This window comes from Scyliorhinus torazame, chromosome 16 (assembly GCF_047496885.1).
Source record: "Scyliorhinus torazame isolate Kashiwa2021f chromosome 16, sScyTor2.1, whole genome shotgun sequence".
In the NCBI taxonomy this organism is placed as follows: Eukaryota; Metazoa; Chordata; class Chondrichthyes; order Carcharhiniformes; family Scyliorhinidae; genus Scyliorhinus; species Scyliorhinus torazame.
The window spans coordinates 169,696,781-169,712,082 of record NC_092722.1 but is presented as its reverse complement, the minus strand read 5'-3'; the positions used below and the strand labels follow the sequence as shown (position 1 = coordinate 169,712,082).

The 15,302-nt window shown below is 46.4% G+C and overlaps 1 protein-coding gene across 1 annotated transcript in view; it reads right to left on the bottom strand.

The window, feature by feature from the left end:
- Nucleotides 1–15,302, bottom strand: part of atrnl1b (attractin-like 1b) — a 1,392,850-nt gene that overhangs the window by 525,508 nt on the left and 852,040 nt on the right. The window contains exon 25 of the mRNA XM_072479459.1: nucleotides 14,095–14,156. Within this exon, the coding sequence (XP_072335560.1) occupies nucleotides 14,095–14,156 (62 nt within the window). The remainder of the gene's footprint in view (nucleotides 1–14,094; nucleotides 14,157–15,302) is intronic.

Below are 15,302 nucleotides of genomic sequence, written 5' to 3'. Positions count from 1 at the left end.
GGCAGAATCTCAGATTTGTTGGCCTCCCTGAGGGCCTATGTGACATACATGTTGGAGAAGTTGATGGGGGCAGGAGCGTTCCCTCGGCCCCTGGAATTGGACAGAGCGCACAGAGCCCTCGCGAGGAAGCCCAGAGCGAACGATCCGCCGAGGCCATGGTGGTATGTTTTCACCATTTCATGGACAAGGAACATGTTTTGAAGTGGGCCAAGAAAGAACAGAGCAGCAAGTGGGAGAACTGTGAGCTGCGTATTTATCAGGACCTGGGAGTGAATTTGGCCAAGAGGCGAGCTGGATTCAATTGGGCAAAAACGACCCTCTTTAAGAAGGGGGTGAAGTTCGGAATGCTGTACCCAGCCCGTCTGTGGGTCACACATGAGGAACGGGACTTCTACTTTGAAACGCCAGACGAAGTATGGACCTTTATTAAAGAAAGGAAGCTGGAGGCGAATTAAAAGACACTTAAGCCTTGGAGAAGTACTGTGGCAGCGATTTGTGGTGCTGGATTGTAAAAGTTTAAGTAGCTCGATGTGAAATAATGGGCTGTGTGGATGGTTAAGGGTTGATCTGTCTTGCAGGGACCTTATTAGAGGGGGGGATTGGGCTTTGAATTCAGTTCTGCTATTTGGGTGCCTATTTTTCTAATGTGATTGTGTCTTCACTGTTTTTTTTCTGTTGTTTGTTTACTGGGGAATGTGATGCTTTTAAAATGTTTATTCATGTGGGGGGGAGAGGAGAGTACAATAGGGAGACAGACTGCTTGGTGCCAGGGGCGGGAGCTATCGAATCAGCATGGGTCAGCTGACTCTCGGAAGCGCAGTGGGGAGTGGACACGTGTTAAGCTGGAGCTTGACTTGAGGGATTGGGTTTTTAGTGTTGTTGCTGGGGAGGGGGGGGGGGGGGCTGCTTTGCTGACAGGGGAGGAACTGTTACTAGGGGAAAAATGGGAGGTCGGGAACGGTGACAGCCCGAGTGGGACTCGAGGAAGTGGAGGGCTGGCCTAAAAATGGTGATGGCTAGTCGGCAGGGGGGGGGGGGGCTCGCGTGTTCGCGCATTTGAGGGAACTGAAGGCGGACATGGCAATGCTACAAGAGACACACCTAAAGGTTACAGACGAGATGAGATTGAGGAAGGGGTGGGTTAGCCAAGTGTTCCACTCAGGACTGAACTCAAAGACCAGGGGGTTAGCGATCTTGATAAATGAACGAGTGGCATTCGAGGCAGGGAGAATCATGTCAGACAAGGAGGGTAGGTACATTATGGTGAGTGGGAAGCTGGAGGGGTGTGAGTGGTACTTGTGAACATATATGCTCCGAATTGGGACGACGTGGAATTTATGAGGCGGGTGTTAGGTAAGACTTAGAGTTACATAACCTGATCATGGGAGGGGACTTCAACACAGTCATTGATCCGGAATTGGACCGGTCAAAATTCAGGACAGGGAGGAGGCCGGCTGCGGCAAAGGAATTGAAGGGTTTTATGTAACAGATGGGGGGGAATAGACCCATGGAGGTTTGCACGGGCGAGGACGAAGGAGTTTTCCTTTTTTTCACATGTCCACAAGGTATACTCTCGTCTCGACTTTTTTGTTCTGAGCAGGGCGCTAATACCGAAGGTGGTGGATACTGAGTACTCGGCAATTGCAGTGTCGGATAATGCCCCGCACTGGGTGGATCTACAGGTTACTGTGGAGAGAGGGCAACCCCCGCTGTGGAGACTGGATGTGGGATTGCTAGCGGACGAGGCGGTCTGTGGGCGGGTTAACAAGTCCATCCAGAACTACCTGGAAACAAATGATACGGGGGCGATCTCTGCAGCGACGGTCTGGGAAGCTTTGAAGGCAGTAGTCAGAGGGGAATTAATCTCGGTACGGGCCCACAGAGAAAAGGTGGAACGGGCTGAGAGAGATAGATTAGTGGAGGAGATACTACAGGTGGACAGGAGATACTCGGAGGCCCCGGACGCAGGGCTACTGAGGGAGCGGTGGAGGTTACAGTTGGAGTTTGGGCTGTTGACCATAGGGAAAGCAGTGGAACAGTTGAGGAAGGCAAGAGGGGCGATCTATGAGGACGGGGAAATGTTGAATGCAGAATGTTGGCGCACCAGCTCAGGAAAAGAGAGGCGGCCAGGGAGATAGGTAAAGTAAAGAGTAGAGGCGGTAATACTGTTCTGGACCCAGCAGGGGTGAACGAGGTGTTTAAGGACTTTTATAGTAAATTATATGAGTCGGAACCCCCGGCTGGGGTGGAGGGGATGAGGCAATTTCTGGATCAGTTGAGGTTCCCGAGGGTGGAGGAGGGCCTGGTGGAGCGGCTGGGAGCCCCAATTGAGATTGAGGAAATAATCAAGGGGCTGGAGGGCATGCAGTCGGGCAAGGCCTCGGGGCCTGATGGCTACCCGATGGAATTCTATAAGAAGTTTTCAGAGATATTTCAGAGATAAGACGAGCAAGGAGGGGACATGAGAAGTATTTGGCAGGAAGGATCAAGAAAAACCCAAAAGCTTTCTATAGGTATGTCAGGAATAAGCGAATGACTAGGGAAAGAGTAGGACCAGTCAAGGACAGGGATGGGAAATTGTGTGTGGAGTCTGAAGAGATAGGCGAGATACTAAATGAATATTTTTTGTCAGTATTCACACAGGAAAAAGATAATGTTGTGGAGGAGAATGCTGAGCCCCAGGCTAATAGAATAGATGGCATTGAGGTACGTAGGGAAGAGGTGTTGGCAATTCTGGACAGGCTGAAAATAGATAAGTCCCCGGGACCTGATGGGATTTATCCTAGGATTCTCTGGGAGGCCAGGGAAGAGATTGCTGGACCTTTGGCTTTGATTTTTATGTCATCATTGGCTACAGGAATAGTGCCAGAGGACTGGAGGACAGCAAATGTGGTCCCTTTGTTCAAAAAGGGGAGCAGAGACAACCCCGGCAACTATAGACCTGTGAGCCTCACGTCTGTAGTGGTTAAAGTCTTGGAGGGGATTATAAGAGACAAGATTTATAATCATCTAGATAGGAATAATATGATCAGGGATAGTCAGCATGGCTTTGCGAAGGGTAGGTCATGCCTCACAAACCTTATTGAGTTCTTTGAGAAGGTGACTGAACAGGTAGATGAGGGTAGAGCAGTTGATGTGGTGTATATGGATTTCAGCAAAGCGTTTGATAAGGTTCCCCACGGTAGGCTATTGCAGAAAATACGGAGGCTGGGGATTGAGGGTGATTTAGAGATGTGGATCAGAAATTGGCTAGCTGAAAGAAGACAGAGGGTGGTGGTTGATGGGAAATGTTCAGAATGGAGTACAGTCACAAGTGGAGTACCACAAGGATCTGTTCTGGGGCCGTTGCTGTTTGTCATTTTTATCAATGACCTAGAGGAAGGCGCAGAAGGGTGGGTGAGTAAATTTGCAGACGATACTAAAGTCGGTGGTGTTGTCGATAGTGTGGAAGGATGTAGCAGGTTACAGAGGGATATAGATAAGCTGCAGAGCTGGGCTGAGAGGTGGCAAATGGAGTTTAATGTAGAGAAGTGTGAGGTGATTCACTTTGGAAGGAATAACAGGAATGCGGAATATTTGGCTAATGGTAAAGTTCTTGAAAGTGTGGATGAGCAGAGGGATCTAGGTGTCCATGTACATAGATCCCTGAAAGTTGCCACCCAGGTTGATAGGGTTGTGAAGAAGGCCTATGGAGTGTTGGCCTTTATTGGTAGAGGGATTGAGTTCCGGAGTCGGGAGGTCATGTTGCAGATGTACAGAACTCTGGTACGGCCGCATTTGGAGTATTGCGTACAGTTCTGGTCACCGCATTACAGGAAGGATGTGGAGGCTTTGGAGCGGGTGCAGAGGAGATTTACCAGGATGTTGCCTGGTATGGAGGGAAAATCTTATGAGGAAAGGCTGATGGACTTGAGGTTGTTTTCGTTGGAGAGAAGAAGGTTAAGAGGAGACTTAATAGAGGCATACAAAATGATCAGGGGGTTGGATAGGGTGGACAGTGAGAGCCTTCTCCCGCGGATGGAAATGGCTGGCACGAGGGGACATAACTTTAAACTGAGGGGTAATAGATATAGGACAGAGGTCAGAGGTAGGTTCTTTACGCAAAGAGTAGTGAGGCCGTGGAATGCCCTACCTGCTACAGTAGTGAACTCGCCAACATTGAGGGCATTTAAAAGTTTATTGGATAAACATATGGATGATAATGGCATAGTGTAGGTTAGATGGCTTTTGTTTCGGTGCAACATCGTGGGCTGAAGGGCCTGTACTGCGCTGTATTGTTCTATGTTCTATGTTCTATATTGAGCCCACTGCTGGTGAGGACATTTAATGAAGCAAGAGACAAGGGAGTCCTCCCCCCAACAATGTCGCAGGCATCGATTTCATTGATCTTGAAATGGGAGAAGGATCCGGAGCAATGCGGGTCATACAGGCCGATTTCTCTACTGAATGTGGATGCCAAACTGCTGGCGAAGATACTGGCCACAAGGATAGAGGACTGTGTCCGGGGGTGATAGGGGAAGACCAGACGGGATTTTTTAAGGCCAGGGAATTCAAGGCCAATGTTCGAAGGCTTCTAAATGTTATTATGATGCCCTCAGGAGAAGAGGCGGAGGTGGTGGTAGCAATGGATGCGGAGAAGGCTTTTGATCGGGTGGAGTTGAATTACCTGTGGGAGGCGCTGGGAAGGTTTGGGTTTGGTGAGGGCTTTATTGACTGGGTGCGGTTGCTCTATCAGGCACCAGTAGCGAGTGTGCGTACGAACCGGCTGAGGTCGGGGTATTTTGAAATACACCGAGGGACGAGACAAGGGTGCCTCCCCTCCCCGTTACTGTTTGCTCTGGCCATAGAGCCATTGGCCATGGCGTTAAGAGCCTCTAGGAACTGGAAAGGGCTGGTTCAGGGGAGGGGGGCGGGGCGGGGGGGGGGGGGGGGGGAGCACCAGGTCACACTCTACGCAGATGACCTGCTCTTGTACATTTCAGGCCCATTGGAGGGGATGGGGGAAGTAATGCGAATCTTGGGGGAATTTTGCAATTTTTCGGGGTATGAATTGAACATGGGGAAAAGCGAGATGTTTGCGATCCAGGCAAGAGGACAGGAGAAGAGACTGGGAGAGCTGCCGCTTAGAATGGTAAGGAAGAGCTTTCGAAATCTGGGAATCCAGGTGGCCCGGAAATGGGAGGTACTACACAAGTTAAACCTATCCCGGTTGGTAGAACAAATGGAAGGGGACTTTAAGAGATGGGACATGCTTCCGCTATCACTGGCGGGGAGGGTACAGACTGTGAAAATGACGGTCCTCCCCAGATTTCTGTTTGTCTTTCAGTGCCTCCCCATCTTCATCCCTAAGGCCTTTTTCAAGCAGGTGAATAAGATTATTTCGGGCTTTGTGTGGGCGAGTAAAACCACGCGTGGTTGCTGGAGCGCAGTCGGGGGGAGGTGGGTTGGCGCTGCCGAACTTCTGCAATTACTACTGGCCGGCTAATATAGTAATATAGCCATGATCAGGAAGTGGGTAATGGGGGAAGGGTCGGCATGGGAACGGATGGAGGCGGCGTCATGTAAAGACACCAGTCTGGGAGCGTTGGTAACGGCACCTCTGCCGTTCTCGCCGGCCCGATACTCTACAAGTTGGTGGTAGTGGCGGCTCTGAGGATCTGGGGGCAGTGGAGGAGATACATGAGAGTGGAGGGAGCTTCGATTTGGACCCCGATTTATAACAACCACAGGTTTGTATTGGATAGGCTAGATGGCGGGTTCCGGAGTTGGCAGAAGGCAGAAATTAGAAGGATGGGGAACCTATTTATAGATGGGAGCTTTTCCAGTTTGAAAGCTTTGGAGGATAAATTTAATTTGCCAGCAGGAAATGGTTTTAGGTATCTGCAGGTGCAAGACTTCCTGAGAAAACAAGTGCCGGCCTTTCTGCTGCTGCCGCCACAGGGGATACAGGATAGAGCAGTTTCCAGTACCTGGGTGGGAGAGGGGAAGGTATTGGATATTTACCAGGAACTTTCGGAGGCGGAGAAGCTTAAGGGCAAGTGGGAGGATGAGCTAGGAGGAGAGATAGAGGCGGGTCTATGGCGGATGCCCTAAGCAGGATTAATACCTCCTCATCGTGCGCCATGCTTAGCCTGATACAATTTAAGGTAGTCTACCGGGCACACATGACAATGGCTAGGATGAGCAAGTTTTTCGGGGCAGAGGATAGGTGTGTGAGGTGTGCGGGAAGCCCAGCAAATCATGTCCACATGTTTAGGGCCTGCCCGAAGCTTAGAGGGTATTGGCAGGGTTTTGCTAAGGCAATGTCCACGATGCTAAAAACGCGGGTGGTGCCGAGACCGGAGGTAGCGATCTTTGGAGTGTCGAAAGATCCGGGTGTTAAGGGGACGAAAGAGCTGGGAAAGCTCCCATCTATAAATAGATCCCCCATCCTTCTAATTCGTGCCCTCTGCCAACTCTGGAACCCGCTATCTAGCCTACCCGGTACAAACCTGTGGTTGTTATAAATCGGGGTCCAAATCGATGCTCCCTCCACTCTCTTATATCTCCTCCACTGCCCCCAGATCCTCAGAGCCGCCACTACCACCGGACTTGTGGAGTATCGGGCCGTCCTGGCCTTTGCCTCCCTGGTAGCCCAGAGACGGATCTTATTAATGTGGAGGGACCCGAAGCCCCCGAGTGTGGAGACCTGGGTTAGTGACATGGCTGGGTGTCTCAGTCTCGAGAAAATAAAGTTTGCCTTAAGAGGGTCAATGTTAGGGTTCTCCCGGAGGTGGCAGCCGTTTGTCGACTTTCTCGGGGAAAATTAAAAATGTCAGCAGATGCAGTATTCCAAGGGGTGGGGGGGGGGGGGGGGGGGAGCAGTGGGCGTATTGTTGTTGTCTGGTTGAGGTGTGTGAGGATTGGGCTGGTGGGGGGGGGAGGAAATGTTTATTTTACCATGTTGATGTCGTTGTTTTTGTTACTGTTATAAAAATTTTCAAATACCTTAATAAAATATTATTTTTAAAAAAGTATTGTAATTCGGAACAAGGAACTGCATTTTTTTCTTTATAGTTGTAAAGAGGTTGTTCATTTCTTGATGTCCCTCATTTCATTGAGACCTCTGCTGGCACACTTCGTGCCGAGACTGCCACAATACTTTGAAAGTCGATTGTCATTTTATATAACCAAGGATAGTATTATTGCCTGGTGTGAAGATTTATTATTTTACCCCATTTTGGCAGGTTCGTAACAGCTCCTCATTGATGCCAAAAATATTTTAATTCTGTGAACATTTTGTAACCGCGCACCCCAACATTAATGAATTGTTCTCATCCACAATCCAAATTTGTTTAAATAGGTTTATTCTGCATCTCAAAGCGGGTAAAGCAATCATCCACTGCCAATCTACATATACCGGCATTGAAGAGAAGCGAACATCATGAAGAATTATCTGGTATTTGCGTTGCTCAGATTCCTTTAGTTTAAGCACGCCCAATCTTTTCACATTCTGTGCACACAAACTACAAAACAGCAAATTGCATTTGTTGGATTCCGTGCACGTGGGAAACTACGTTCTTACAACAATTTTCAGTTAGAACTCTTCCAGAACTTTCCCTTCCTCCAGCAATCTCCCTAGAGCTTTGGGTAAATAAATCCATATCATTCCACTCCACGTCTCTGTCTTTGTCAACTATTAGTGGTAGCAATTATTTATTATCTTTACAACCGGCTTTTACATCGCTACTTCTCAGCAGGAGTACCTCTGAGTTGGTAACAAACAGACTTGAAGGAAACCATAAAAGGAAAGAAAATAAAATACTTTTTTAAATGTTGTAGCTAGCCATTTAGGTTTTATTCCCCATTCAGATGAAATCTTACCAGACGTTTTGTAACCATTAGATGGCTCAAAGAATAATAACTGCAACTGATAAGTGCAGTGCACTGAGTGGGAATTTGCCGCAAATGTTTGGGCAGCTATTTTAAATGCATGCATTTTACGCAGGCAGGATAGGTTCCCCCGAATTATGCTTGACACACAAATATAGTATCATGCACACTTCCTCAAGCAGATTTATGTTTGCAATTTAAATTAGAAACCTGTGTAATTCACATAATCAGGGATATAAAAACAAAGGAAACAGGAATGATAAGTGAACAAAGAACAGTGATAACCGGAAACACTTCAAAAAACTGTGTAAGTATCTTGAAAAGGAAAGACAGAGACAGGACTAGGTCAGAAATCTAAATGTTATGCAGCTAAATATTATGGTAACTCATTGTTTTACCTCCAACTAAAGTGTTTTATTACAAATTTTTCGGACAGTCAAAGCACTTTACCACCTTTGTACAGGAAATTGAATTTTAAAATCACAGAAACAAGAAAAGAAATGGGACAGATAGAGAAAAGAGTAAACAACACCAGTCAATAAACAGATGAATATGAATTTAATAGGTATAACAGAGAAGTATATAGTTAATATCAAAGCACAGTCCTCCAAATGGATGATGCAAGTCAAAAAGAAGAAAATAGATAAGGGACTGGATCTCTGTTTTAGTGTCTAAGTGCCGGCTCAAACGGAGAATTTGCGGGCATTTTACGACACCAAAATCAGTTCTGAATTCTCACCGATTCCGGGACCGGTGAGGGGCTAGCAACGGCACCGGGTGAAACTCCCAGCTCCTGCAGCGGTCGCACCGTACAACATGGCACCGGCCGTGCATGGACCCGACCCGCCATCCACGTCCCCAAGGGCCACCCCCTGGCCAACCCCCACCAGTCCCCCAGCCCTCGGGGAAGCCCTCACAATCCGCAGCTGCCATGCTGGGTTCCCGACTGCTCAGACCACACATCACCGCGCGGTTGGGAACTCGCCCTAACGGGCATCAGGGAGGGCTTGCCGATGACGTGCCAAAGCCATTGTACGCATATGGTCAGTGTCACTGTGCAGAACCAGGGGTCAAGGTGGATGGTCAGTGGGGTGCACAGCAAAATGGCTGCCTTGCAGGCCACGTCAATGGCGGTCTGTACCTGTACACTGCCCCAGTCCCATCGGCGGCGGAGGGGGGGGGGGGGGTCACCCCACCTCAGGTCCTGACAGTGCATCCCCCGCCCCATCCCAGCCAGTCTCCAGCCCGACAGCTTACGTACACGCCTCCCCGTGTCCTACCTCTTCCCTCTCCCTAGCCACGGTGCCTGTTTCTCGATTTTTAAACGCACAAGTGAACCCTTGCCGTGGGGAATTCCCCCCCAGTGGAGGCGGAGAATCGCGGAGGCTCCTGAGAATACCGGGATACCGGGTCAGGCCCAATAATGACATGCCAACGGGGTTTACTGTATGTGCGGAATGGAAAGCATTGACTCCACTGTCGAGGCCCTGGACAATTGCGATTTGGCGTGAACCGGCGCCGCCACGATTTCGCCGTCAAAACAGATGATCCGTCCAATTGCGTTTCTCAATTCTGGCAACGGTTAAAGAGAAATCCCTGCCCTCATTCTTAAACAGTCTCCCCTCATTCTAGACTCCCCAACAAGTGAAAACATCCACCTGATATCTATCCCGTCAATAAGATCACCTTATTGGGTAGATGTCAATACTGTAGCTGCAAAGCCACTTGGCTCAGCCAGTAATGGAGCACAAGTCTTCTTCACTGTAGCTGGGGGATTTTCAAGGGCACAGGCTTTACTGTATCCAGACAGCTCTTCCATTTCTTAACATTACATGGAATGAATCAAATTAGTCGAAAACTGGATTTTGCTCAGGGGGAGGGGGCATTGGCTCAAATCCCACCACGGCTAGTGACCTATCATTGATTGTCATTACAAACACAGCAGTTTCACTTATGCCCATTAGGGAAGAAAATCTACTGTCCTTATCTGGTCTCGCCTACGTATTACTCCAGACACAGTAATGTGGTTGATTTTTAATTGCCCTCTGAAATGGCCTAGCAAAGCACTCAGTTCAAAGGCAATTGGGGCTGGGCAACTGTTGCAGGCCTTGCCAATGATGCCCACATCTCATGAAAAGGATTAAAATAATTCTGATTCTTTTGTAGCTATTGCCAGTAGAACATGGAGCCTGGGAGAAAACTAAAATAATGTCATTGATTGGCTGCAGAACACTGATCTCTCGTCACTGACTTGAACTCTCTTCCTCAATAAACAGTGGAAGCAGAGTCTTTGCATATTCTTAATGGGGAGATGGCGGCGTTGGACTGGGATAGACACAGTAAGAAGTCTTATACCACGAGGTTTGTTTTGAATCACTAGCTTTTGGAGAGCAGCTCCTTCATCATATGAATGAAGAGGTGGGTTCCACAAACACATATATAGACAAGTTCAATGATGCAAGATGATACTTTGAATGCGAGTCTTTGCAGGTAATTAAGTCTTTACAGATCCAGACGGTGCAAAGTCCATCCCCGGGGACTGTGCATGTCAGCTCACAAACCAGGGAGCTGACAATGATTCTGAAGGGTTTGCGGATCCACAAAGTGTTTCCAAATCCTCCCCGTCCAGCCACCTGACGCTGACTCCGCTTCTCCGGGACAGGGAACCGTGTTTGTGGAACCCACCTCTTCATTCACCTGATGAAGGAGCTGCGCTCCGAAAGCTAGTGATTCGAAACAAACCTGGTGTTTAACCGGGTGTCGTAAGACTTCTTACTATATCCTTAAGGCAGAGCTAGATGGATTCTTGATTAACAAGCTGGTGAAAGGTTATTGGGGGCACGTGGAATAGTGGAGTTGAGGTTGCAATCAGGTCAGCCATGATCAGTCATGATCCTATTGAATGGTGGAGCAGCCTTGACGGGACGAGTGGCCTACTCCTGCTCCTAATTCATATGTTTATACTTCTATTAGTTTTGTGGTGATTGTGAGGATCTGAAAACAAAACTGAATTTGATCATCCACTCAATGTTTTGGCTAAAGATGGTTATAAAACAAGATGGTTATAAAATCTTTACCTGTTGCATACTCATGCTGGGCTACACCACCATTGGCAATGCGCAGGTTCATTCTTTCCCTGTTTGTTGTTTAATCCAACACCATTCACAAGTGGATGTGGCGGGGCTACAGAGTTTAGATCCAATCCATTGGTTGTGAGGTTGTTTAGCTCTGTTTATAACATACCGTTTCAGTTGTTTAGCATGCATATAGTCCTATGTCAATCCGATTGTATAATCTTACAATGGGCCGGGCAATGAGATTACAGATTTCAATGGAATACAATTCTGCTACTGTATCATTGATGTCTCGTTTTCAGTTGCTAGATATGTTTTGAATCTATCCCATTCAGCACGGTGGAAGTGCTACAACACACACTGGAAGGTTTCCTTAGTGTGAAGGTGGGCCTTCAATTCTACAAGGATGGTGTGGTGGTTATTATTACCAATACTGTCATGAGCAGATGCATTTGCAACAGGTCGATTTGTGAGATCAAGGTCAAGTCGGCTTTTCCATCACGTTGGTTCTCTCATCAGCTGCACAGTTTGGTAGAAGTGTCTTTCAGTTCTTGGTCAATTCGTTCAGTGATGGTAGGACCTACTCACTTTTGTCTAAAGGAGGGTGGTCAGTAGTAATCAATAGGTTTCTTTCTCCATGTTTGATAAGATATTTCCAGGGCCTTGTCCTCATGCCTGTATCGCTGTGCTGCCACAGTGGGATAGAACATACCCAGGGGTGACGATGGAGTGGTGTGGAACATTGACTGAAAGGTATGACTATGATTATGACTCTGTCAGGCTGTTGCTTGAGTAGTCTATGAAACAGTTCTCTTACTTTTAGCACAAGTCCTAGATGCCAAAATTGCCCTTAGTGCTAGTTGGGGTTACTGGGTTATGGGGATCGGGTGGCGGTGTTGACCTTGGGTAGGGTGCTCTTTCCAAGAGCCGGTGCAGACTCGATGGGCCCCCTTCTGCACTGTAAATTCTATGAAACCTGTAATATTGCTGTGTGGAACTGAATCTAGACAGGCTACCATTTTAACCACCCAACAGGTAGCAGCTGAAAGAGCTCTGTCCACGTAATTTGCCTCACCCTCATCGACACCATATTCTACTGGAACATTGCAATTCCAGTATTTGTGCATATAAGACACATCCATCTATACATGCCTTCTTCCATCAGAGAAATCATCACATCTGGGAAGATATATCATCTTGTTACAGTTTCAGCCTGCTAACCTCTTTAGGAATACACGATTGGACTTTTGATTCTGGACTCATGTGAAACCATAACTCTTATTTTTATCATTGTCTTGCCCTGTACCTGTTTCTTTCCCTTATCTATCTTTTATAGTATTAGTGTAAAAGGATGGACATTGTAAAATCCATTTCCAGGTTTTGCATGCACGTAAAAATAAACCAACTGTCTTATTTTACCTTATCTCAAGTTTGCTGTAGGGTCATTAATACGGAATCGGATCACTCCAAACTGAAATGTTGGGGAAAAAAATCTACCACTTATAAAGGGGGAAATCCAAAATCAAGAAACATCTTTCTGATTATGGATGGGTAGTGAGATGGGAAATCTGGACTGTTTAAATTAATGCCCCCCCCCCCCCCCACGCCCGGTCCGTAACAAAAGATAGCAACATGAGCCTGATAACTTTAGCTCCGTTAACTTGTCATCTCCAATCAGGATAACAGATGGTTAATATAAAAGGAAAAAAATTATGATTATAGAAAATGGTACTGAAGTAACAAGGTGAAGGACCAGTAATTAAATGCAGGAGTCCAGAGAAAAACACTGTGGTAATAGTTGTCTAAACATCCATAATATTAACACAATTTGTAATAGTAATTACAAAACATTGTAAATGTTGTCTCTGCTGCCATCTGATATGTTACTGAACCATTTAGACTGGGAAGGTCTTGTAATGAATATTAACCTGTGCTGAGGTAGCTTACTTCTGTTGGTGAGGTAGTAAGGGTTTGATTAATGCCCCAAGTGTCCTCATGGTGCAAAGGAGGAAAGTCCTGCCAAGGTCCCTGCATCTGATTATTCTTATTCTGGATACTGGAACTGGAAAGCATTGAGCTTGGTTATTATACTCTATTTGAACTGCATACTGGCATTCACTATCTAGTCTATAATTACAACTAACGTGAAAAAATGGAGAATGTCACTTCAAATCAGTGTCTTTCAAGAGAAGAATGGTCAAAGTGGATAAAATTGGAGGTGAAAAACAAAAACTCCACTTGCTCCTTCATTTGAACAAAGTGTTGCAGTGCTAGATCCATAGAACATAAGGACTATTCCCCAATTTACCATTCCCAGTAGAAGGCTCATTCTGGAAAGTTTCAGGCATCCTGGCATGTTCTTCATCACAAAACATTACAGAGAATCTGAGGCTGCTCAAAAGTAATTGCATGAGATACCTTCCCTGGGAGAACCAGATTGTGGAATTAGATTGTGGAATCATCTCTATAAATTCAAGAAACTGTTACTAAGCATGAAACATTTGTGAAGCCACCCATGGAATACTACATTCAGGTGCAGTTAGCAAATTGTAAAAAAAGACACAGGCAGTGGAAAATCAGGAGACCATTCCAAGACATAAATCATTAAGTTCTGAATAGAGACAGAGGAACTTAAGTTTACTCTCATTGAAGAACAAAATAAAACGGCAAGTTGGATATGAGTAGTTTTTCTTATAAATAAAAAGGAAATATCCCAGAGAATGGTTTTCTTTTAGGATAAAACCAAAGATGAATACAAACTGAAAAAGCAATGAATAGGTTTGGCGTGGGGTAGATCATGCTTAAGCTCACCAATTTATCAAAAAAAACACAGTAGTGGTGCAGTCAATAGAAAAAGCTGAAGCACTCAAAAAAGAAGGAATAATTCTTTACTCAACAAAAATGGAAAAACCTGGGTTGGGCAGCAGAATTGTTTCAAAGTTTTATTAGAACCTTAAAAAAGGATATGGGTTAGAAACTCACCAAATCGTCAGAATGGTTTCATATTTCTAGGCACTTATACTGTTGTTGACTTTTATTGCAAACTTTGCACTTGGTTTTTTTGGAGGCAGTGATATGCCACATAATGAATTATTATTTGACACGCAAAAATTAAAATAAACTCATATTTAAATGCAAATCAGCTTACCTGAAAAATGTGACAAAGAATTGGACTAGATCCATAAAGCTACTGTGTTGTGAAAAGGAAATCTGTGGAAGAAACATCATAAATATAAAAATTATTACACCTGAAAGATAATGAATGAGGCATATCTAAAATGTAATCAATTTGTAATAACATTTCCAGAATCATTTTGACCAGCTTCCTTTTTTAATCAGATCATGGATTGTGCGATCAAATTGCATTCTGCATATATTAAATGTTAACTGCAGTTGGACATATTAGTTTGATAAATACATTTCTTCAAGTCCAGAATTGCAGCTATTAAATACACAGGGCGGGATTCTCCATTGCCTGACGCCGAAATCAAGAACGGCGATCGGGCGGAGAATGGCTTCCGACGCCAAAATCGCGGCAGGCGCTGATTTGACCCTAGGTCACAGATGCTTCGCCTCCTCCAAATCGGTGTCATCGAGACGCGTACTGCTTGCAGTGCAACCCCGTTGGAATGTCATTAGCGGGACTCACGATGCGCCGCCTCTGATGGACCAAGTTCCCCACAGCGTGGGCCACGTGTGGTCTCAGCAGTCGTGAACCTGGCGTGAGAGCTGTGGAGAGAGAGGGGGTCTGCAGACAGTGTCCAGCACCACCACACTTGGCCGAGATCCGCGTCGCTAGTTGGAGGGCTCCTGCCAGGACTGGGGGAGTGGTGGGGGATGGCCAGAGGTGGGCTGTGGGGTGGGCAGGTACGCGATCCAGCACAGCTGGGGCCATCTTTTCCAGCGCGATCGGTGCGTGTGGGGGGTGTGTAGGCGTACGTGCGGCTGCAGCTTGTCAGCCCTGCGCATGTGCAGCACGGACCCGGCGATTCTCCAAACATTTTCCATGCGTTGTGTGGGTAGCGGAATCGGTACGGGTTTCGTGCCAATTCTGCCGTCGTGAAACACCACGGATCCTCCGTTGGCGTCGACACTTAGCCTCAGGAACGGAGAATCCAGCCCACGATGTTTCACTACTTTCAAAGGAACTTGCTGAAAAAAATGACTTGCTGTAATTATCTAGTGGCTTAAGATGCACTTACTATGGGCTGTGGTATACCACTTAAAATAAATGTATATCACTGTCAATCTGAGAACCAGTGTCAAAGAATATTACATTTGTGAATTTTTAGACTTGCTTTTGCAAGCATCTGATAAAAATAAAAGTAATGGAATCCTGAATTTTAGTATTTCAAC